The sequence below is a fragment of the Eubalaena glacialis genome, chromosome 3 (assembly GCF_028564815.1).
Source record: "Eubalaena glacialis isolate mEubGla1 chromosome 3, mEubGla1.1.hap2.+ XY, whole genome shotgun sequence".
NCBI classification, from domain to species: domain Eukaryota; kingdom Metazoa; phylum Chordata; class Mammalia; order Artiodactyla; family Balaenidae; genus Eubalaena; species Eubalaena glacialis.
Genome location: NC_083718.1, coordinates 140,479,174 through 140,504,466, shown reverse-complemented (window position 1 = coordinate 140,504,466; position 25,293 = coordinate 140,479,174). Strand labels below are relative to the sequence as shown.

Here is a 25,293-nt window from a genome sequence, read left to right as displayed (position 1 = left end):
TGCTTCCATGTCCTGGCTATTGTAAACAGAGCTGCAATGAATATTTTGGTACATGACTCTTTCTGAATTATGGTTTTCTCAGGGTATATGCCCAGTAGTGGGATTGCTGGGTCATATGGTAGTTCTATTTTTAGTTTTTTAAGGAACCTCCATACTGTTCTCCATAGTGGCTGTATCAATTTACATTCCCACCAACAGTGCAAGAGTGTTCCCTTTTCTCCACACCCTCTCCAGCATTTATTGTTTCTAGATTTTTTGATGATGGCCATTCTGACCGGTGTGAGATGATACCTCATTGTAGTTTTGATTTGCATTTCTCTAATGATTAATGATGTTGAGCATTCTTTCATGTGTCTGTTGGCAATCTGTATATCTTCTTTGGAGAAATGTCTATTTAGGTCTTCTGCCCATTTTTGGATTGGGTTGTTTGTGTTTTTGTTATTGAGCTGCATGAGCTGCTTGTAAATTTTGGAGATTAATCCTTTGTCCGTTGCTTCATTTGCAAATATTTTCTCCCATTCTGAGGGTTGTCTTTTGGTCTTGTTTATGGTTTCGTTTGCTGTGCAAAAGCTTTTAAGTTTCATTAGGTCCCATTGGTTTATTTGTGTTTTTATTTCCATTTCTCTAGGACCTGGGTCAAAAAGGATCTTGCTGTGACTTATGTCATACAGTGTTCTGCCTATGTTTTCCTCTAAGAGTTTGATAGTGTCTGGCCTTACACTTAGGTCTTTAATCCATTTTGAGTTTATTTTTGTGTATGGTGTTAGGGAGTGTTCTAATTTCATACTTTTACATGTACCTGTCCAATTTTCCTAGCACCGCTTATTGAAGAGGCTGTCTTTTCTCCACTGTATATGCTTGCCTCCTTTATCAAAGATAAGGTGACCATATGTGCGTGGGCTTATCTCTGGGCTTTCTATCCTGTTCCATTGATCTATATTTCTGTTTTTGTGCCAGTACCAAACTGTCTTGATTACTGTAGCTTTGTAATATAGTCTGAAGTCAGGGAGCCTGATTCCTCCAGCTCCATTTTTCGTTCTCAAGATTGCTTTGGCTATTCGGGGTCTTTTGTGTTTCCATACAAATTGTGAAATTTTTTGTTCTAGTTCTGTGAAAAATGCCAGTGGTAGTTTGATAGGGATTGCGTTGAATCTGTAGATTGCTTTGGGTAGCAGAGTCATTTTCACAATGTTTATTCTTCCAATCCAAGAACATGGTATATCTCTCCATCTATTTGTATCATCTTTAATTTCTTTCATCAGTGTCCTATAATTTTCTGCATACAGGTCTTTTGTCTCCTTAGGTAGGTTTATTCCTAGGTATTTTATTCTTTTTGTTGCAATGGTAAACGGGAGTGTTTTCTTAATTTCACTTTCAGATTTTTCATCATTAGTATACAGGAATGCAAGAGATTTCTGTGCATTAATTTTGTATCCTGCTACTTTACCAAATTCATTGATTAGCTCTAGTAGTTTTCTGGTAGCATCTTTTGGATTCTCTATGTATAGTATCATGTCATCTGCAAACAGTGACAGCTTTACTTCTTCTTTTCCGATTTGGATTCCTTTTATTTCTTTTTCGTCTCTGATTGCTGTGGCTAACACTTCCAAAACTATGTTGAATAATAGTGGTGAGAGTGGGCAACCTTGTCTTGTTCCTGATCTTAGTGGAAATGGTTTCAGTTTTTCACCATTGAGGACAATGTTGGCTGTGGGTTTGTCATATACGGCCTTTATTATGTTGAGGAAAGTTCCCTCTATGCCTACTTTCTGCAGGACTTTTATCATAAATGGGTGTTGAATTTTGTCGAAAGCTTTCTCTGCATCTATTGAGATGATCATATGGTTTTTCTCCTTCAATTTGTTAATATGATGTATCACGTTGATTGATTTGCGTATATTGAAGAATCCTTGCATTCCTGGAATAAACCCCACTTGATCATGGTGTATGATCCTTTTAATGTGCTGTTGGATTCTGTTTGCTAGTATTTTGTTGAGGATTTTTGCATCTATGTTCATCAGTGATATTGGCCTGTAGTTTTCTTTCTTTGTGATATCTTTGCCTGATAACCTCCATTTCTGCTTGCAGGCTGCCTAGTCCTTGCCTGAGCTCCTCTCTGTATTGTGGCAAGAAGCAGCCAACAAACACTCCTGTTCTGAATTCTCCTAACCATTTGCCTAGAGCTACAGGTTTGGTTGGCCTGTGGTCTGCCTTCCAGGGTAGTGGTGGTAAAAATTTTGCCCTGGCCATAAAAGGTATGCCAATGCTGCATATTTTAGATTCTGTTTTGGTACAGAACACCAAATTTTATCATTAGTTAAAACGTAGGTTTTGGCTGCTATAGCAGAGTTCTAAAATAAGTTACTTAAAATAAAAGTTCATGGTAATAGGTTCAAGAGTATTACCCTTTCTGTAATAGACTGGGTGTGGGCAGTCCAGGGCTGGGGTGGTGGCTCCACTGTGTCAGAGGATGCATGTTTCTTTTCTTTTGTTGCTCAGCCTTCCCCAGTGAATTGCCCTTATCTGCATAGTCTGACGTGGCTGCCTACCACCATATGGTCGTTCCAGCCAACAGGAAGGGGAGAAAGAGGGAGGAAGGCACACCTTTCTCAGAGGCTGCATGTAATCGATTTCACTCCTGTCCCATTGGCTGAAACTTAGGCTAAGGCCTCCTCAAGCAGCAAGGGAGGCTGGGAAATACAGGTATACCTCATTTTATTGCACTTTGCTTTATTGCACTTCACGGATACTGTATTTTTTGCAAATTGAAGATTTGTGGCAACTCTGTGACGAGTTTTTTTCCAGCAACATTTGCTCATTTCATGTCTTTGTGTCAAATTTTGGTAATTTTCACAATATTTCCAAATTTTTCATCATTATTATATTTGTTATATGATCAATGATCTTTGAAGTTGCTAGTGCAAAAAGATGATAACTCACTGAAGGCTCAGATGATGCTTAACATTTTTTTTTACCAATAAAATATTTTAAAATTAAGGTATATACAATTTTTTTTAGACATGATGCTATTGCACACTAAACAGACTACAGAATAATGTAAACATAACTTTTATATGTACTGAGAAGCCAAAAAATTCGTATGACTTGCTTTATTGTGATATTCACTTTACTGCAGTTGTCTGGAACTGAACATGCAATATCTCATATAGGTATGCCTATATCGATGTTATTCTGGGTACTATGTGTTAGGCTAAATATTGGGGGTGTCAGTCTAAATGAAAGGGAGTATTAATCTTGGGGAATACCCCACAGTCCTCATTATCATAAACATGCTTTCCAAATTTAGTGAAAACCACTCAGTCATTTTCAAGCGATAGAGTTACAGAGGGAACATAGAGACCTAATTTTATATCGGTACCTAGATTTTTTGAAAAGACCTTGACTATCATTTATTCCAACTACAGGCTTAGAAAGGAACCTAGGCAACAATCATTCTCATTGTGGAGGACTTTTAAAATAAAACTACTTTATTGAGATATAATTCACACACCACACAATTTATCCATTTAAAGTGTACAACTCAGTATTTTTTAGTGTATTTACAGAGTTATGCAACCATCACCACAACCTGATTTTAAAATATTTCCATCACCCTAAAAGAAGCCCTGTGCATTAACAGTCAATCCCTCTTGCTCCCCTACACCTTCAGCCCTAAGCAACCACTAACTCTACCTTAGGCCTCTATAAATATGTATGGGTGGATTTTACACAGACTGAATGTCCAGTTTTGCTTGCCAGGCAGAAGAAATTATATTTGGCAGGCGAAGCCCTGGGAATGTGAGAAGCAAAGGCAAAGGGTCCGCCTCCAGAACAGGAATTAGTGTCCTGTGTTTCTGTGCACATTGTCCGACCATTGGAGATACAGGATCAAAATAATGTCCTCATTCTCAAGGAGCCTCTAGTTGAAGGAGGTAGATTGACACATAAACAGACAATCACCGCTAAGTTTTATAAGTGCTAATACCTGAGGGAAAAGCAATGGCTGTGGACGCTCAGAGCCAGGAAGCCTGCCCCAGCTTGAGGCGGGGGTTATGTGTGGGAGGGGGTAGTGTGTCCAACGAAGCCTTTCTGCAGGAGATGAGTCTGTTTTTCTCAGCGCACTCCTTGTCCAAAGCCAACCAGGCTGTCAAAAAAAGGAGGAGAAATTTCTCCAGGAGAATAACTTCTTCATTTTCATGAGTGTAAGCAATCAGATTTCTTTTTTTTACAAACATATTTGAACTTATATATCCAAATTAGTATTGTACCCTGCAAGTTGCCACTCTGGGAACCATACACTTATTCCAGTGATGCATCTAGTGCAGAAAGCATTTTGAAACTCCTCTACGGGAATTATTCTTCAGCTAGTCGGTTTATGGGTCACCTAGGGAAACCAGTCACATTATTTTATAGTCATGCCTCATTTTTCACCTAAAACGATGTAACAAGATTTGATCACCCACTTTATTCATTAGACATGGCTCCAACCAATTTTCTTCTCTTTCCAAAGTTCACATCTATTCTCAAAGGATGAAATTTGTTATGACTGAAGACTTTCAAAGAAAGTACCACAGACTGTAAAGACAGTTGCCCGAAAAAGAGTTCCAGAAATGTTAGTGCAATGTCAGCATTGTTTGAATGCATATGTTGCTACCCAGGGTGCTTGTTTTGAAGGAGATAATATTAATTTAGATGAAGATACTCTGGCATAACTGTTGAAAATGAGTTACATTTTATACTGTTCAAGCACACTGCCCTGTCGAGAAGGTCTTAGAAGACAGTTCATGCTGAGGGAGATTCTGGCGTTCTGCTTTCCTTCTGCAGTTTACCGCAGTGGGCTGGGGATCCAGTTCTCGTCCATCCTGGTAAACATCTCAACATGCTTTGGTGCATTTAGAAATTGTACACAGTAGGAAGGTTTGTGAGAGCCCAAGTAGACAAAATGACCCTGACCTTGGAAGGGAGTGCTATCAGCTCAAAGCCACGAAAACCAGAAACCTAGGTGTTAAGCCTGTGTCCACCTCAACTCTGAGAGATCATCCCATGATTGCAAAGAGGCCAGAAAATGGAGCTGGGTTGGCATAACTGGGTGGGGATGGGGAAAGACCTTTTGCTTTGGTAATAAAACTATTATGTTACGCTGCCCCATGGGGACTTTGAAAGAAATGCATTCTGTGGAGCCAAATGAAATCCATTTAAAAATGAAGCAAAAGGGAAATAAGTGTAGGAAACTCAGATGGAATTGGGAGTGAGGTTGGCTCCTGTCACAAAAGACAGCTGCCTCTCTGGGTTGGGCCGTGCAGTTGGCGCCAAGCCCTCTGAGGTCAAATTCATGAGAAACATGCTTATCACACAGTTCACCATAGCCTTTTACCCTGTAAGTAGATTTGGTATAAAGAGAGTAAAAATATCTGCCTTAACGATTAATGTGAGAACAAAGGAAAATTTGTGAAGCACTCACCATAGTGCCTGACATTGGAAGTATGTAACAAACAGAAGATTCTGATGATTCTAATGATTATTATGATTATTCCAAACTCTGAAGCCAGTGGAGGGGCAGAGTGGAAGGTCTTCTGTGTCTGCCATCACCTCCACTGCCTACATGTCCTATCCTATCTCTGTCCATACATTATCCCTTGAATTTGATCTATGAGGCAGAGGTTCACAGTTGCTGTAAGTGTCAGTCATAAGGCCATTGATTTGAGGCCTTCACCTTATTGGAGTCATGAGCTAGCAGTGGGTAGTTGAAGATGGGTATTTTGGGATGGATCTGTGGAATGGTTACCTGGCCCAGGCCAATGTCATGCTACAGATGGGAAGCTGCAAGAAATGTGTGCTGGCATTACTGTGAACCTCCTGGACCACATGTATTTTCTCATTCAACAAGCATTGCTGAGCACTCTTTAAGTGCCAGGCACTGTGTGAGATGGTTGCAGGTACAAAGATAAATAAGACAAAATCTTCATTCTCAGGATTCATGCTGGCAGAGGAGAATCCATAAGTAGTTACAAAAATATGGTGTGAATACAAGTGTATTAGTTTCCTGTTGCTGCTGTGATAAATGACTCCAAACTGGGTGGCTTAAAACTACAGAAATTTATTTTCTTACCGTTCTGGAGACAAGAAGTCTGAAATCAAGGTGTTGGCAGGGTTGCACTCCCTCTGAATCTCCAGGGGAGAAGTTCAGGGAATCAAAGGATCACAGAGTCACTCAACCCCACCTTGAAGGGGAAGGGAAGAATGAGGATGTTTTCTCTGCCCAGACAAGGTGATTTTTGAGGCAAGTGCAGGATGATAAAGAGGAATCAGGGAGACCTTAGCCGAGAGTGAAGTGAGGGTGGCGGCAGGGCACAGTCGCTGCTTTAATGCATATACCTAATACCGTTGTTGCCCTATTTAAAACTATGCTAATGGTAATAATTGACAAGAAGATTCCAGTGCTCCATAATCCACACTGCTTCTGTAGACTTCTAACATAATGTCAAACGGAAGACAGCCACTTGGTGGCTCCTTGAATCTTACCAGATAACTTTAGTTCATAGTGATGGGTTGGAATTGAAGATTTTGGTTCAAATCTCAGTTGTACAATTTACTGTGCAATATCATGTATTCTGCTTAACTGAGCTGAAGCTCAGTTTTCACACTTGTAAAATGGAATCAATTCTAGTATCTGCCCTATTGGAGAGTTTTGTGAGAATTAATTTAAATAATGGGCATACAAAGGTTTGGAGGACTCTAAGGTGCAGTCATTGGTGCAGAGAACTCCAATCTCCGTCTCTGTCTTCACTGACTTTCTTTCCTATGTGTCTGTCTCTGAATCTCCCTCTCCTTATAAAGACACCAGTGATTGGATTTATGGCCCATTCTAATCCAGTATGACCTCGTCTTAATTTGATCGCATCTGCAAAGACCCTTTTTCCAAATAAGGTCACATTCACAGGTATCTGGGGTTCAGAATTTAACTTTTTTTTTTTTTTTTTTTTTTGGTGGGATGCGCAGTTCAACACACAACACCTGTGCTCTGTCTACCAAGTGCAGTGGGTTGTACAGGCACCAAAACTCATATACTTTGCACTTGGCCAATATCCCGATGAGAGTCACCTGGGATCTATTTCCTCTTAATTTTTTCCGAGTTCAAATGCACTTGATCATCCAAAGGAGCCATACAGTCTAAGCACCAGCTTTGGCGTTAAAACTGGTGTCGAAGCCTGCCTTCCAGTTTATTAGTTGTGAGACTTTGAGCAAGTCATTTATTCCCTAAGCCTCAGTTTCCTCATCTGTAAAATGGGGATTGTGAGGATATCTACATCGCAGGGTTGTTATTAAATAAACCTGCCTGAGAACCTACATGTAATCCTGTGTACCATGATAAGCCCTTTACATGATCTCCTTTTATCTTGTCAACAACTCTTAAGAAGTTGGTATTTAGACCTCTGTTTTACTGATGAGGAAATAGAGGGTAAGTGATTTGCCCAAGATCACCAAGATACTAAAAATTATCAAGAGTAGGGATGCAAACCTAGATTTCCACTATGCTGAATTCCTCAAGGTAGACATTTTTAATAGAGTTATCTAGAGCTCTAGTCTAGGGGGTTTCCAAATCTTTTATGTTGTGGTGCAACTTTTGATTTTCCTGAAGGCTTGTTCTCACTTAAATCTTAAAACCCAGCGAGAGTGTCCTGCCTCTGCCCACTTGGGCTACTGTTTATCCCAGGAATTCCCATAAATGGTGTAGAGTGGGAAAATGACCACATTTCTTTAGATCGCTGTTTTAAAAGCTATTGCATATTGTGTACTTGCCATTCACATGGCCACATAATACAAGAAGAGGCAACACGGCATGATGGTTAAGAGGGTGGGCTCTGGAGCCAGATTCCGTGGGTTCAAAACCCATCTCCACAATTTCCCAGCTATTTGACCTGAGGCAGATGACATAACCAGTGTTCTCATACCTAAGATAGGGGCTGAGAATAATAGTATTGATCTCATAGGGTTGTTGTAAAGATTAAGTGAGTTAATGCTTGTAAAGCTCTGGGAACACTGCCCAGCACATCATGACCTACTGCAATTATCTCCTACTGTACAACAGCCTTTAAAGCAGTGTCATTGTCCCTGTTTTACAAATAAGAAAAATGAGACCAGAAAGGCCATACACAGCCAGAAGCTGGCAAAGGCAGGATTCAGACCCAGGCCTGTCTAAAGCCCTCTGGTTAGGGCAGGGGCTGTAGATTCCCCTTCCTCCACCTTTTCCCTGGCCCATTGTAGGTGTTTAATCTATCCCACAGGCCGACCCAGAGCATTGATTCTCTCCTGCCTGGGCCCACGTGCTTTAGAGATCAGGGGTTGTGTTAGAAGGATGGGATCAGTCCTTCTCAGTATCTCTATTTTGGTAGTTTATATAACATTTACTGAGTGGCTACTCTACAGCCTGGCATTGTGATAAGCACTTTACATGCCTTTCCTCATTTGTTGTCAGAACCTTTAAAGGAAGTTTTACTATCCCCATTTTACAGAAACTCAGACTCACAAAGACCCCATAGAAAAAGATGTCCCCTCTTTGTGGCCACCTTCATTCAGTTTCTTTACAGCTGGACATCCTAGTTTGGCCAGACCGTGCAATTGGAAAAATCCTTAGTGAGGAGACAGAGTAACGTAACATCTCTTCTTCTTAAAAGTCAAGAAATCTGCCCCATTTTAATTATTTGACAGAGGGCCAATCACCGTCTGCCACAGAATTCCAAGGGACTTGATTCTTATTGTATTCCAGGCGAATGGTACCCCCAGAGTTGTGTAATTCTGCTCCAGGCAGGTAGCCCACCCATTCTGAGGCTGTAGGAAATCTTGCTTGTGTTTCCATTTTCCAACACAAGAGGGAAGCATACAGCCATGAATGATTTCAAATAAAGCAATTGTTTAGATAGCCCTCTTTTTACCAAAGGATTTTAATACATAGTTCCTGGTAATAGCCAGAATATGGGAAAATATTCTGCCAGCTCCAAATGAATGTTCTTCAGGGATTTAAATGAAAAAAATTTTAAGGATGCTCCAAAAAAGGAAATAAGATAAAAATACATATAAAAATTTTATATGAACCATATTCATTGTGTTTTTTTTTTTTTAGGTCAGAATGATTGAATATTGGTGATTTCTTATTAAACAGGAGTCTTCTTGACATGTGCATTTTGTATGAAAGTAATTCCTAAGCCTTGAGCATCTTCAAGTTGGAGAGATTGTTTTTAGATTTAACCACACAAATTAAGAATGGTATTTGTGGAGTGGGGAATGCCTTCCAAAAATTTTCTCTCTCCTCTGAACACTCAGAGCACCCTTGCAAACTCCCAAATTTTACTCTTTTTAAAGTGATTTATTGACTTATTAATCTCTCCTTTTAGATCAGGAGTTTGACACCTTGAGTCTGTCATCTTCCTGTGGTGCACGGTGCCTGATGATATGCATGGAAAAAGTCAGTTTACATAGTAACTGCTGGACATATGGATGTAAGCAGAGGGCCAATAGACTGGCAGATGCTGAAGGGTGTACACGCTCCTAGGCAGCGGTTTTGTTTGTTTTTAACTTCAAAATATGCTTCAGGAGTATTTTTTGAACCTGGGATTCTGTACAACTCTAAGCAAACGATTTGGTCCTTGTAATTCTTCTGGCCTTGTGATTTTATAGTTTAATGTAGTTTCTCCTTTTCTTTAAAGGACACTTCCTAACTCTATTAAAACATATATACTCATAGATAGCTATTAAACGCAGCTACATATTTTCAGATTGGTTCAGGGTAGTCATAAAAGCTAACTCTTATGTAGGACTCACAGGGCACTAGAACCAGCCAGTGCTAAGCTCTTTATATTTATTAACTCATTGTACCTTTATACAACAAACCTGTGCAGTAGGTACTATATCTTTCTTTTTTTTAACTCTCTTTTATAATGTTTATAACTTTTATAAAATTCTCTTACTTGAAATCATAAGTCAAAATAAGTTACTCACCTATATCTTATAAATTGGAATCACAGGGCCGATCTATTAGATAAACCAATATCCCAGAGTCTCTTAATGTACTTAAAGTATAGATTTTCTCCCAAGTTTATTGCAAAAATATTAATACTATGATTTATTATCTCTCTACTGTGAGTTTGATTTACTTCATGTCTACACTTAATTCTAAATCTTTTTATGTTAAGAAGTGCCCAATCCCTGACTTCAAACTATACCACAAAGCTACAGTAATCAAGACAATATGTTACTGGCACAAAAACAGAAATAAAGATCAATGGTACAGGATAGAATGCCCAGAGATAAACCCACGCACATATGGTCACCTAATTTACGACAAAGGAGGCAAGAACATACAGTGGAGAAAGGACAGCCTCTTCAATAAGTGGTGCTGGGAAAACTGGACAGCTACATGTAAAAGAATGAAATTAGAATGCTACCTAACATCATACACAAAAATAAACTCCAAATGGATTAAAGACCTAAATGTAAGACCAGACACTATAAAACTCTTAGAGGAAAACATAGGAAAAACACTCTGACATAAACTACAGCAAGATCTTTTTTGACCCACCTCCTAGAGAAAGGGAAATAAAAACAAAAGTAAACAAATGGGACCTAATGAAACTTAAAACCTTTTGCATAGCAAAGGAAACCATAAACAAGAGAAAAAGACAACCCTCAGAATGGGAGAAAATATTTGCAAATGAAACAACAGACAAAGGATTAATCTCCAAAATATACAAACAGCTCATGGAGCTCAATATCAAAAAACAAACAATCCAATTAAAAAATGGGCAGAAGACCTAAATAGACATTTCACCAAGGAAGACATACAGATGGCCAAGAGGCACATGAAAAGATGCTCACCATCACTAATTATTAGAGAAATGCAAATCAAAACTACAATGAGGTATCACCTCTTGCCAGTCAGAATGGCTATTATCAAAAAATCTAGAAGCAATAAATGCTGGAAAGGGTGTGGTGAAAAGGGAACCCTCCTGCACTGTTGGTGGGAATGTAAATAGATACAACCACTATGGAAAACAGTATGGAGGTTCCTTAAAAAACTAAAAATAGAACTACCATATGACCCAGCAATCCCACTACTGGACATATACCCCGAGAAAACCATAATTCAAAAAGAGACATGTACCACAATGTTCATTGTAGCACTATTTATGATAGCCAGGACATAGAACCAACCTAAATGTCCATCGACAGATGAATGGATAAAGAAGATGTGGCACATATATACAATGGAATATTACTCAGCCATAAAAAGAAACAAAATTGAGTTATTTGTAGTGAGGTGGATGGACCTAGAGTCTGTCATACAGAGTGAAGTAAGTCAGAAAGAGAAAAACAAATACCGTATGCTAACACATATATGGAATCTAAAAAAAAAATTGGTACCGATGAACCTAGTTGCAGGGCAGGAATAAAGATATAGACATAGAGAATGGACTTGAGGACCCGGGGTGGGAGGGGGAAGCTGGGGCGAAGTGAGAGTAGCATTGACATATATACACTACCGAATGTAAAATAGATAGCTAGTGGGAAGCAGCAACATAGCACAGGGAGATCAGCTTGGTGCTTTGTGATGACCTAGAGGGGTGGGATAGGGAGGATGGGAGGGAGGCTCTAGAGGGAGGGGATATGGAGACATATGTATGCATATGGCTGATTCACTTTGGTGTGCAACAGAAACCAACACAGTATTGTGAAACAGTTATACTCCAATAAAGATCTATTTAAAAAAAAAAAAATTCTCTTATCCCAAGCAATTAGGAGTTACCTTTCCAATGGAAATGGGGGTGACACTGACCGGAAATCTGGCTATGGAAGCACCCCAGTCCAGAATGCCAGTGCCACCAGGGGAGTCTCAAGTGGCTTGTGTTCAAAGACCACATTCCCCAACTCTCATATCTCACGAGTCTGCAACCCTTACCCACCTGAGAAGATTCATCTAACCTATATTCTGCCTGAATCAACTCTGAATTCTTTTCCAGTTCTTCCTATACATCAGGCCCCCAGCTCTTAGGGATGCCTGAGTGATCCAGAGTTGGATCCTGCATAATATTGTCTCATATTGTCATGTATCATCTGGCTGCCAGTTACAATTCTATAGATATTCTCATGACACGACATCCCTGCCCCACAGCTCCTGAGTTTACCTGTATTCCCAGTTCAAGAACTGACTGAATCTGACTGGCACACTTCTGAGTCCTAATTCTAGATTCCTAGGAGAAAAAATGTGAGTGATCCAGCTTTGGTCAGGTGTCTGCCCTTGGTGATCATGGCCTGGCATCAGGGTCCTGCAGTAGAAACTTGGCCCTAGGTATCCACTCTTGTGGGGTGGGGTAGGGGACCGTTCTCAGAGAAGAGAGAGAGTGAACTGAAGGGGTCAGAGGAAAGAGAGCTTATTCGGGTAGTGTCTTCATATTGGAGGAAAATAACAGGGCCCAAACTAGCCAAGACTCAAAGTTGAAGTCCTATATAAGAGGAGCAGCTCTTGACAAGATCACAGAGACCAGGATCCTCAGAGCCACCTCAGCTGCAGAGGGAATCCTTTTTTGCAAGCCTTGGTTCATCTTTTTCCAGTCTCTCCTCCAAGCTATTTGATGCACCACTGGCAGCCATTCAACTTCCCAAAAAATAGCAGTTTGTATTCCTCCGGCTTAAAAATTTCCATAGCTTTTGGTGCCTGCAGAATAAACTTTATTGTGATTCATGAGACTCTATAATCTTGCCCCAACTACTTTTCAGCCTTACCCCATCACTGCAACCTCTTGAGCGCCATGGCTCTGTCCATGCACCTCCGGGACAGCACCGAGGCCACCAGGCTGTGATGGCTCCTCCAAGATGAACTTCTTAAGAACAAAGGTCCGTTCATCTTTTTTTCCTATCCCTATCACCCCTCAGAATGTGAAAAAAATTCATATCTTTACATCATTTTCTAGTTCACAAAGGCTTTCATAGACATTCGGGGAAGTGATCGTCCCCCAAACCTTGTGAGGCAGGTATCATTATCCCATTTTAGAGATGAGGACATTAAGGATGGAAGGGTGAGGGGCTGACATTTACTGATAATCTGCTGTATGCCAGACACAGGGACTAAGTGTTTTGACACCTGTTGCCTGATTCAGTTCTCAGAACAACCTTGACAGCTATCCCCATCTTACAGGCTCAAGTCAGTTAACTTGCTCAAGATTATACCTCCTCATACACTTTAGAGTGCAAGATATGAGCCCTGGTTGTGTCTGGCTCCTGAACCTGTGGTTTTTGCATTATCCTGCAGTGCCTCTCCTGGGGCTGGCATTCACTACATGCCTACTTACTGTTGGTTGGAGAAATGAATGACTTTTCCCAGCTTTTGTTTCCTGTCACTGGGGTCAAACACCCCAAGCACTCAGGCAGGTACCTGCAGCTGTCACAAGCGCAGGGCTTTGGGCTGGGGGTCTAATGACCCCTGCTGCTTTTAGCCCAGTTAGTAGCTTTCTTTCTAGTGCTTGTGCTGAGAGAAAGGGTTACCAGTTCTATCCACTATGCCCACACCTGTGGCATTTTCTAAAGAATAATTCTTGGTGTGAAGAGGCGAACCTTTTCAGGCCCTGGGTCCAGCCCTCGCACTGGCCCTGGGGCACAGCAGTTAGTAACCCAGTAAATATTTGCCAATGGCAAAAAAGAAAGAAAGAATGAATAAAGGATTGGCAAGTCTTCAGTTTCTGCTGTGTTCTACTAGGAAGGCATCATTGCTGATCAGAGTGGGAGCTGGAATCTTTGCGAGGCTGGGAGCGAAGGGGTTCATAACTCTGCCATTGTGAAATTGATTGGACCCAAGACCAGTATGAAAGTTCCTTGTCTGAAGGGAATAATCCTTAAATCCCCCGCATGGTTTAAATGTAATTTGTGTCATTGTGAAGGAGTACTGGCAAGGCAGGAGAATTCATTAGGCCAAATTGGGTTCGCTATGCTCGACAGTAACGTTTCCGAAGATGAAGTTCAACCTTTGCTGGAGAGCTCAAACAAATGAGTTTCTTAATAGCTACCCCACTTAGTCTGAGCGTCTTCGGAAGCTTAATGTTTTTAATGCTTCTTCTTTTTTACCACACTTCAGAGTCCATCTAACATTGCTGCTTCTGGTAATATTTTTATGTGGGGCTGAATTCTATAGTGTCCATAAAATTATGACTCAGGCCCATCTTTAGAACAGAAGCTTTTCTAGGGCAAGGATTATATCTTTTTGGTTTAGTTTTGCATGTTGACAAACACCATGCTGACACATGTAGTTGGTGAAAACATTGCTCTTCATTTTGGGGTACAGAACTCTCTCCTTCGGAGCCTTAGATTTGATGTGCACTTAAGTTGCTGGATATTCATTGGCACGTGCAAGGGCCATGAGAGATGGGGTCTTTTCCAGTCCATGCCTCGCCGTAAAGCTGGCTCACATACAGTGAAGTAAAAAAGTGTATGTGCCCACACGGACATTCCCATCCAGGAAGGGGGTGCTGGGTTCACCTAGTGACCTGATTCCCCAGGTTTCACAGGTAGGACTTCTCGATGCTCAAACACTGCTGTCTATTTCCATTTGTGTTCAATAATGTTTTAAATACGAAGATGTTCCACTGGGGAGGTATATTTAAAAACCTTGGAAGTGAGAGGCCATCAAATAATGAACCCCAAAGTGGCATATCAGCTATTTGGAGAGTTAGGAGTGGAAGAGCACCAGCATTATTGTTTGCAATGATTCTTCTAAACTACTTTAGAGTATATATTTTTTAACCTTTAAGAATCAGAATACTTACGTTTGGAATACTTTCTGTATCAGCCAGTTTTTAGGTGGTTAGAAACTGGTACTAGGCCTAGGAACAGGCTTAATCCTGGAGAAGTGTAGCTCTTACAACAGTTTTAATGTGAAAAAATATTTTTAGAAACAAATTTTAGTTCATATGAAAACACACTGCTAAGCTGAGGTGTTCTAGTATCTGATGTGGCCACTGTCTTTAAAAAAACAAAACGCAAGCATTTGCCATCCTTTGAAATAACACCTGTTGGATCTTATGCTGCAAACAAACCCATTTTGATGCTTGTGGTTTTTTTGTGTTGAACATCTATCGATTTTGAATTTTCATAGTTATTCCTTGATTCTTCATCATTTCTCATTTTACGGAATTGATTTGCATTGACCATAAACTGTAAATAAAATAAGTGAATGTGTGGGAAAAGTCCCCAACAAAACATTACTCTCCTAGTTCTGGCTTCAGAAAGCGCTTCGAGAGAGAGCGGTCGATCACCAGCAGAGGACATGCTGGAATGTGTGGGCAGAGAAGCTTTAGTGGGGATATTGGAGCCCCTTTGCAACGAAGTGTCCCTGAATCTATGCTGGGCTTTCAAGACCTTGTTAAGGACACTACCAGTTACATGGTTGGTTGCTCTGTTATTCCCAATGAAAAGATTGTTGAGTTGATATTTCATAAATGCGGATCTATTATTAAATATGTCAAGACACATAGACTCGCATGATTTGCGAGTCTATCTAAAACCAGAGAAAACTGGCCACGGAACTTAAAAAATATGAATTAAAAAAATGCATTTGTAGTAAGTTGAAAAACATTGGGTGTGTAAACTACTGTTCATAAAGGAAGCTTACTTCATAAGAATTTTAGTTTTAAAATTGAAATAAGAGGGAAAAATAAGCTATAAAAAGCAATTGTCTTTTGGCTGACTGGTTTTCAGCTTAATAGATGTGTCCTGTGAATTGTTATAATGTTAGGTCTCGAGGTCCTCTTTGCAGGTGGGCCAGCCCCGTTTGCCATTTGAAGGAGACTAGGCTTCCTTGGTAGTGGCCTGCTTTCTGCTCATGAGCCCGTTAGCTCTCCTGGTCCAGTATGAGTAGCCCCTGGAACACAGAGACATTCTTGCCTCACAGAGGGCAGTCTGCTGCTCTCAGGGCCTGTCTGGTTTTGGACCTGGCTCGACAAATTAGTAGAAAAATACTCAGATTTTGTTTCTCAAGAGATTACTACTTTTCCCTTGAAAACCTGACTTTTATGTGCACATCAAACTCCCCAGACATGTGGCGTAACTAGTCCTGATTTACTTTTTAAGCCTTGTTAACAAGTTCACCAAAACCTTGACAATGGCGTTTCGTAATTGACAACTTTTGCTGAGCCAGATAAAGAACACAACATGTATGTACCGAAATAGATTATTAATAAAATCTCAGGGATCAAATGGGATGAGGTAGAACGTTTTTAAACATCTTAGGTTCTTCAAATGCAAAGGACTTAAACTGCTTCACTAAAAATGTTTTCTTAAAAGTCAAGTCTACTTAAAACTGAGAATATGAATATACAAAATTTAATCTGATGTTCATATTATTTTTCCAAATAATAACTTGATCAAGCCTCATGCATTCCGAAAAACTTACTTCCCTCTCCCCCTACCACACACACACTATTCTGCTTATGTTTTCAAGGATTTGGTGCATCTTCATCCCTACTTTTCTATAAGTTCAAGGGAATGACCGAGCTGTTGGTCATTCAGGGCATATTTGTGAATCTCTATTCTTCTAGAACTGAATACTTTTTTGTTAAATCTTTGGTGGCCAATGAATAAATCTGTTCTGTTATATGCTTTTTTTCCTTCTAACTGGGATTGCATGTGGGAAGTGAAAAAAAAAATCACTTGAGTATCAAATACTTAAGTATCAAAATGACAGTGATGAAAGTAAACCAGAGGTAACTGAGATCCCTCACTTCCATTTTAAGATTGACCTTTAACTTGTGAGATGGCCTGGAACAGCTTTAGCTGCAGTTGGCCTTCTCAGTGATGACTGCCCAGAGAGGCTCTGTTTTAAGGGGTGTCAGTAGCAGTGGGAGCCACACCAGGGTGTCTTGTTCATGATCCTGCGTCTTAGGACTGCACTTGCTCCACCTTTGTCTGGCTCTGAGAGTGGAGTCTGGAGGCCACCTGGTGTTTGTAACTGAAGTCTGCTGCATGCAACACCCTCTGGACCCATCTCCACCCTAACAGGGAAACGAGGCAAAAATAATTGAAGGTATTTGGCTTGGTTATGTGGGCAGACTGTCCTCATCAAAACAACTTTGAAGATCTGTGGATGTGGGTGGGTGTTTGGTCCTTAACTTTTTCACAAGGGGTGACGACAACAGGAATTAACTCTGCTTCCTCATTGAGAGTGATCTTCCAGGCAAGACCTCTATTTTAGTTACTCGGCCAACACTGTTGCAGCTTCAGTTTGGACAGACTATTTGGGGGACCCTTGACTGCTTTCTGGACACCCTCGCTGAGCCAGCTGGTGGAAGTGAAAGATGAGTGATTCTGATGAATGGATTTCCGGGAAATATAGAAGAATGGAAGAAGGTCCTCTCCCTCTGTTGACTATTGCTACAGCTCCCTACTACGACCAGAAACCAGGAACTAGTGGATTACGGAAGAAAACCTATTATTTCGAGGCAAAGCCATGCTATCTGGAGAATTTCATCCAGAGTGTATTCTTTTCCATAGACCTAAAAGATCGCCAGGGATCCTCACTGGTGGTTGGTGGAGATGGGCGGTATTTTAATAAATCAGCAATAGAGACAATAGTGCAGATGGCAGCTGCCAATGGGGTTGGTATACGATAAGTATTGCTATGCTTCTGGCTCTCCACATAACCTCTTAATTTTGCAGAAATATACACAAGTACAAAGATTTGTATATTGTAAACACCTCAATGCTACTAACATCCAATTAAGTTTCATTGTGACTTCAGAGATTGTATATTGTGATATTACCCCTGAAATTACATTAGTCACATTGGGATATGGGAACGTAAGCTTAATTTCTTATGTTGTGCTCTGTGCCTGTTGCTTGAAAAAGTACCTGTTGCTTTTAGACATTCAAAGCGTACCCCAGCCTTAAGCTGTCTTATCTACATTCTAACTAGATTTGAGGGACACTCTGTCCTGTGTATGAGGCTCTAATGAGCAGCGGAGAGAAGAAGATTTTGTTTTCTTTCAATGGCTTCCTTGTTGAAGTTCAGTCACTTGTCAAACAGGAAAACAAAAGCCAGGGCACGCTGTTATTTGTGGATCCTGGTAGTTGTGCAGAAATGCTAGGAGGGAATTGGAAAATGTTAGGTGTGAGCTTTCCAAGAGGACCTGTTACGGGGGAACCCACTTATAATGACCTTGGACACAAAGAAGCCCTGTGTGAGGTGAATTTGTGCAGCAGGGTAGAGATAATAACTCCTGTAAGACTATAATATAAGGAGGCTCTGCTAAAGCTCTGCATCGTGAAAAACTGTGTTGCCTGAATTAACCAAATCAGAAGGAATCTTGCACCAGGAAGCATTGATCTTGATAATCTAACAATTTGCACAGCCTTACTGATTTACAGGAAGGCAGGCATCAGGACATTGCTGCTTTTGCTCTGCAAATTCCTCTGTGGGACCAAAAATATATTTTTAGATTTTGGATTACACTTAGCAATAATTTGGAGCTCACAGTCCTTCAGTACTTATAAATTTTAAAAATCTGTTTTATTTCCTTTCTGGAAGCAATTCTGATTCTGAGAACATAAAAATTTAGCATTGTAGCCAAATGTGTTGGGCATTCATTTTCAGTCTATTTTAACAACACACTAAGAAGGTATAATTGCAAAAGCCAAATTTAAAAAAAGCATACGTTATCAAATTTAGAAGAGTTTGTAGATCCTATTGTTTATGTGAAGTTTCCTTTATACCCAGTTTCAGAATCTGAATGCCTCTCATGTAAAATTTGCTGATAAAGTACTCAAATATGAAATTATGACACATACACATTTTTAAGATAAAATGTGACATGATGTAAATTTCACCTTTGAGGAGAGCTGCAAAGGGAACGAACGGTATTAAGATGCTTTTAATCTTTTGGGGGAGAACGAATGGAACATTATTTCTCCGAATATATCTAGATTGTTGAGTGGATCTGGTACACTGTCCCCTTTGCTGTGATATATTTGGCTTCATTTCATTTTTGTGCAAAGCGGAAGGATGTGGAAGAGGTGGTAGGAATGTGTAATTGAGGTAGACGCTATAGACTTTCTCAGATTTACCATCTGAAGGTTTGCTAAATAATGCAATTAAGTGATAATAATTGACTAAAGATGGTCACTGCCTATTTGTTAGAGCTGTGACAGCCCCAGCAATATTTTCAAGTCTTTTCAAGGACATTCCTCACTAAAAATAGTGTTGCATTTAAAACAGTCACACTACCCAGCTGACTTACGTAAAACGTTTAGTGGACCCATAAAGCACTTTCATCTGATAAAACCTATCAAATCCTATATAGTTTGATTTCTTTTTCTAACATATCCTAAATTCTGACTATTTTAACATCCCTTTGATTGTGGGCAGAACTTTAGGGAGGCAATCTAAAGGAAAGAAAATTTATTGCCACAGATTTTGGTAGAAGTCAGTGTTCCTTCCTCAGCTTTGTCAATACCCACTCCACCCATGAGCCGATTCTAGGAGAGCTTCTCAGCCTAGTGAGCTACGTGGAGATCATTTCATTTCTCCCCTTTAGTACACTTTTATCTGGTACATTTATGGATAATGGAATACACTCTGCCTTTGTTTTTATTTGCACAGAGCTGTCTGCATTTACAGGCAATTTTAATGTACAAAATAAAACATTGATGGGGCCCCGTTTATAGTACAGGTATCTCATTCAGTCCCCCGAGCTTTAAACCTAGAGATAATTTTAGAAATGAGAATAGAACCTGTGTGTATGACTGGCAGAGCAAAGAAAATGGAACTTGTTTTTTTGTTTGTTTGTTTTAATTTTTATTTATTTATTTATTTATGGCTGTGTTGGGTCTTCGTTTCTGTGCGAGGGCTTTTTCTAGTTGTGGCAAGTGGGGGCCACTCTTCATCGCGGTGCGCGGGCCTCTCACTATCGCAGCCTCTCTTGTTGCGGAGCACAGGCTCCAGACGCGCAGGCTCAGTAGTTGTGGCTCACGGGCCCAGCTGCTCCGCGGCATGTGGGATCTTCCCAGACCAGGGCTCGAACCCTTGTCCCCTGCATTGGCAGGCAGATTCTCAACCACTGCGCCACCAGGGAAGCCCTTTTGTTTGTTTTTGTGTGAAACATAAGAAAACACCAGGCCCTATTTTCAATTAAAAGGAATATTTTAAAGTTTGCTCCCTGTCATGGTTAACTGTCAAATGTGGGGTTGGGGCGAGAGTGAGGTATCCAGCTTGGCAGCAGGACGTGAGTCTTACGGAAGGGAGTAGAGGGCCAGGAGGAAGGGCAGGAAAGGCTGCTTGGTGAAGGACTCTCAATGCAGGATGAAGGGGTATCTCTAAGTTGGTAGACACTTGGGACCCAGGGAAGGGTTTTTTTTTTTTAATTTTCTTTTTTGTGGTAGAGTATACCTAACAAAATTTGCTGTTTTAACCATTTTTAAGTGTACAATTCAGTGGTATTCATTACATTCACAATGTTCTGCAACCATCACCACTATCTAGTTCCAGAACCTTTTCATCATCTCATCCAAAACTCTGTACCCACTAAACAAGAAGTCCCCATTCTCTTCTCCCCCCAGCCCCTGGCAACTTTGGTTTTACTTTCTGTGAATTTGCCTGTTCTGTGTCCTTCATATAAGTGGAACCATACAATACTTGTCCTTTTGTGTCTGGCTTATTTTACTTAGTATAATGTTTTCAAGGTACATCCATATTGTAGCATGTATCAGAATTTCCTTCCTTCTTAAGGCTGAATGATATTCCATTGTATGTGTATACCACATTTTGTTTATCCATTCATCTTTTTTTTTAAAGAAGTTAATTAATAGACTTTATTTTTTTGAGGAGTTTTAGGCTTACAGAAAAATTGAGAAGTACAGAGAATTCCCCTATACCTCCTCACCACCACCACCACCATCCCTGACTCAGTTTCCCCTATTATTATTAATATCTTGCATTAGTATGGTACAATTGTTACAACTGATGAACCAATATTGATAAATTACTATCAACTAAAGTCCATACTTTACATTAAGGTTCACTCATATCACATAGTCTGTGGGTTTTGATAGATGTGTAATGATGTATATTACCATTACAATATCATACAGACTAATTTCACTGCCCTAAAAATCCCTGTACTCCACATACTCATCCCTCCCTCACTTCCCTGAACCCTTTGCAACCACTGATCTTTGTACTGTCTCCATAGTTTGGTCTTTTCTAGAATGTCACGTAGTTGGAATCATACAGCATGTTGCTTTCTCAGGCTGGCTTCGTTCACTTAGCTGTATGTACTTAAGGTTTCTCTATGTCTTTTCGCAGCTTGATAGCTCATTCCTTTTTATCACTGAATAGTATTTCATTGTAAGAACATACACAGTTTGCTAATCCATTCACCTATGGAAGAACATCATCGTTGCTTTCGAATTCCAGTGACTTTTTAACATAGAAGCCAGAACATGTTGCACCCAAACACTCCCTCCTCTGACTTTTAATGCTCTAATGATTTGGCCCCTGCCTGCCCTTCTCGGCTCCCTCCCATTGTACTCCTTTCACTTTGTCATTCTCTCTGTTCTTGCCTGAGAGCCTTTGTACCAGCTGCTCCCTCCACTGCGATGCTCTTCCCTTGGATATCCACACGGGCCACTTCTCATTCAGATCTCAGCAAGGTTTTTGGGGCAGAATAACAGGACTAACTGGGCGGTCCCAAAGAACGGGAGAGAGGAAACGGCAAATGGACGATCAAGTTTAAAAATCAAGTAAAAAGAGCTGATTTGGCTAAAATTTCTGAAAGCAATTAAAAGTTAGTCCTACAAATGTTTTGAATAAGTGAAACATCCTCTGAATAAGTTTTTAGTCTCCTAAAGAGATTCTTTTCAAGGACAACTTTCATTAAAAGTGAAATCAAATTTGTTTAAAATTTTATACCCATATATTTCATTCAATCTTTAAATAAAGCTGATAAAAGGGGGAAAAAAATCATTGTTCAAGGGACGGTTGCAATCTTCGATCTTAAGAAAAGGTATAGAACTTATGATTTTTAACTCTGTGGATTTAGGTTCAAACTCTGCATTATGGACCTTTGTTTCTCCTCCCAGCTGTAAGATTCTGCAGTTCTGCACATGGCTGTCATTCAAGCCATCTGCCTTTGTAAAAATGTGGTAACAGATCAAAGGATATTGTTTATCCTTTCATCTTTTAATGGACATTTGCGTTGTTTCCACTTTTGGCTATTATGAATAATGCTGCTGTGAACATAGGTGTGCAAATATCTGTTTGAGTCCCTGCTTTCTTTTTGTGTCTATACCTAGAAGTGGAATTTCTGGATCATATGGTACAGGGAAGGTTTTTGAGTAGGGGAGGGACACAGTTAGAACTGTGGTTTAGAAAGATGAACTAGGTGGGCCTGAGTAGGTCAGATAGATTCAGCCAGGGTAGGGCAAGGGAGGTACAGGTGGGAGAGAGGCAGGGGAGGTTGAGTCAGGAGCTGTTACAATGCTCCAGACATCCTTCAGGGGAGGAAGATAATAGAGTAATATCTCCCCAATATCAGGTCGAGGATTAATATTGCAGAGGATAATTCGTGGAAAAGAGTCTGCTCTGGAAGGGAATATTTGGGCCAGCTGTACCTATTCTTGGGCTCAGGAGAAGGAACCTACCATGGACTTCCCTTGCTTCTCTTGACTTTCTCTCTTACTCTTACCTTCTGGTACAGTCCTCTCAGTCTTGGACCATTCCTGACTGCAGATTTCACCATAAGGAATGGCAGAATTAAGGGGTGACTTGGGTGGCATAGCTTAATATTCATTTATCAGTTTCCCCTTCCACATTAAGAACATACAGAATCCAAGTAAAAGTCAGCATGCTTGATGGGCAAACACTGTTTCCAGATGACTCCGCCAGCCACTCTGGCTGATTAAATTGCCATCTGTAAGCTCCTCTCATCGAAATTATGGAACTGCTCAGCCACAGGCTTTTATTTTCATCAGAACCACACCCGGAAACTGCTGGAAGGGTGAGATGTTACCATTACCACTGTATTGAGTCAGGGAGCTACCACTTCCTGAGGGAGGCAGAACGTAAGAAATATATTAGGATAACAGAAATTGTTCAGAGAGAGACACATGACAGCCAAGATGTGCCTGCAATGAAGCGGCTGCCTCCTGAGAGGTGGTTGGTAGTGGAGAGGGTTAATTATAAGGCAGTCAAGCTGTTAGTGACCTACGGGAAGGTGGCAAAGCTAACAGTCCCAGAAAAACTTCCCCAGGGAATCCAGGTATCTCATTGGCATTTTCAACCTTAGAAATGCATCTTCCACCATCAAGTCATTTCTTCAACCATGTTTATCTTGGGTGGGGCAAGAAGAAGTAACAACTGGAAAACTTAAAAACATCCTCGTCCCTTCCTTCTTTCAGAGGGGAGGATGGAGGAAGGGCACAAACTCCTTGTTTTTTAAATCTTTTCATGTAGCAGTCACATCTTCTCTAGTCAGAGGAACGGACAGAACTTCTTCCTTCTTTTCCAACTTGCGTCGTGTTGAAACAGATATAAATTACTCTCATTTTAGCAAAGGAGCTGTGCTGATACCATCTGTGAGAGATATGGGAAGGTGAGTTAAGAACGCAACAGAAGTACCACATGTAGCCCTTTCTTGTAGGTGTTCTGGCTGGTTTACCCAGTAACACTCCCAGCATTCCCTGCCTTAGGCCCAGGAGGTAGCTCAGGTACACCCTAGCGTGGGTAGGTGTGTCCTGCTTTGAGGAACCCCCAAATCCAAGCTTGACTGGAAACATAAATTTATGAGATACATTTGGTAACATTTCTTCATGTAAAGTTTGCCCTTTTTACTTTGTCAGATATTTTAGTTTACAGAAGCCTTCTCTTTGGGTTAGAATTCCTTTAACTAGTTAAATTTATATTCTCTTTCCCAATGTGGATTGAAAGTATGATTATAGTGGATAAAAATGTGGGTTTTCTCACAAATTTTTAATGTATCCAAATTATGAACCTAGTCTGGAAAGGCTGTGTTTTGTTTTCGTGCCAAAGTCTTACAGCATCCCTGGATCATACGCTACAAAGTCCCAAAAAGCTATCTGAAGGAATGGCTTTGTTCAGCAATGCTGATTCTACTTCAATAATAATATTACTCAACAACAGCAATAAAATACTCTACTTCAATATAATAGTACTATTAACCCAAGCTGTTAGATGGTCATTAAAGGACATCTTTTCTTGTCCAGTAGAATATTTCTTTGTCCATCTGGCTGTTCTGGCTTTTCTGTGCAGTAGCTCTGGATTTATTAATGTTAAAGTGTGTGTTCTGGATTTCTTCTCCTAGATTGGTCGCTTGGTTATTGGACAGAATGGAATCCTCTCCACCCCTGCTGTATCCTGCATCATTAGAAAGATCAAAGCCATTGGTGGGATCATTCTGACAGCCAGCCACAACCCAGGAGGACCCAATGGAGATTTTGGAATCAAATTCAATATTTCCAATGGAGGTGAGTTTGCTGTCATTTTGAGTATAGCCAATTTTATGTTCTGTAGGACAAACTGATAACCAAGGCCTTGGGAGGTCAGGGTTCCGGTTCTGATCCTTAGCAAGGGAGCTTTTTGTTTCCTTTTGGTGAAAATGGGATGCTTCTCATTTTGCTGTACCTGAGTATGAGGAGCCGTGCATGAATGATCATTGACATAATATTTCCTTTTAGAAAATTCTGATACTTTGCTGCTTGAATGATGGCATGGCAGATGTGCTAGTAAAGAGGAGTTGATGAGCTTCGTGTTCTTTGTATTTCCATGTCAACTGTACAAAATGACCCACTGTTTGCTGTTTGATTTCCAGGTCCTGCCCCGGAAGCAATAACTGATAAAATTTTCCATATCAGCAAGACAATTGAAGAATATGCAATTTGTCCTGACCTGCATGTAGACCTTGGGGTTCTGGGAAAGCAGCAGTTTGACCTGGAAAACAAGTTCAAACGCTTCACAGGCATGTTTACTCTTCTCCTCTCTTGCCCACTCCTAGTTCCAACTTGAGGGATTTGCCTTTCAAGGTCTTAATAACATGGGTCTTTATCTTTGGAAAGATTGTGGTCACCAAGCTTTGCATGCATTAATTAGCAGGTCTGGAAGTCTAGAGACCTGGGCTCTCTGGGCCCTGCTGGGGATCAGCTGTGTGACCTTGGGTGAGTTGTTTCCAAATCTCTCGGCTTCAGTTTCCATACCTATAAAACGAACAGCCTTGAGGAGAAGACCTGTAAGATCATGTTCACAGC

At 40.5% G+C, this 25,293-nt stretch overlaps 1 protein-coding gene across 1 annotated transcript in view; it reads left to right on the top strand.

Moving 5' to 3' along the window:
* Positions 1-25,293, top strand: part of PGM1 (phosphoglucomutase 1) — a 58,681-nt gene that overhangs the window by 7,691 nt on the left and 25,697 nt on the right. Inside the window, exons 2-3 of the mRNA XM_061184087.1 lie at positions 24,354-24,516; positions 24,861-25,007. Coding sequence (XP_061040070.1) covers positions 24,354-24,516; positions 24,861-25,007 — 310 coding nt within the window. The remainder of the gene's footprint in view (positions 1-24,353; positions 24,517-24,860; positions 25,008-25,293) is intronic.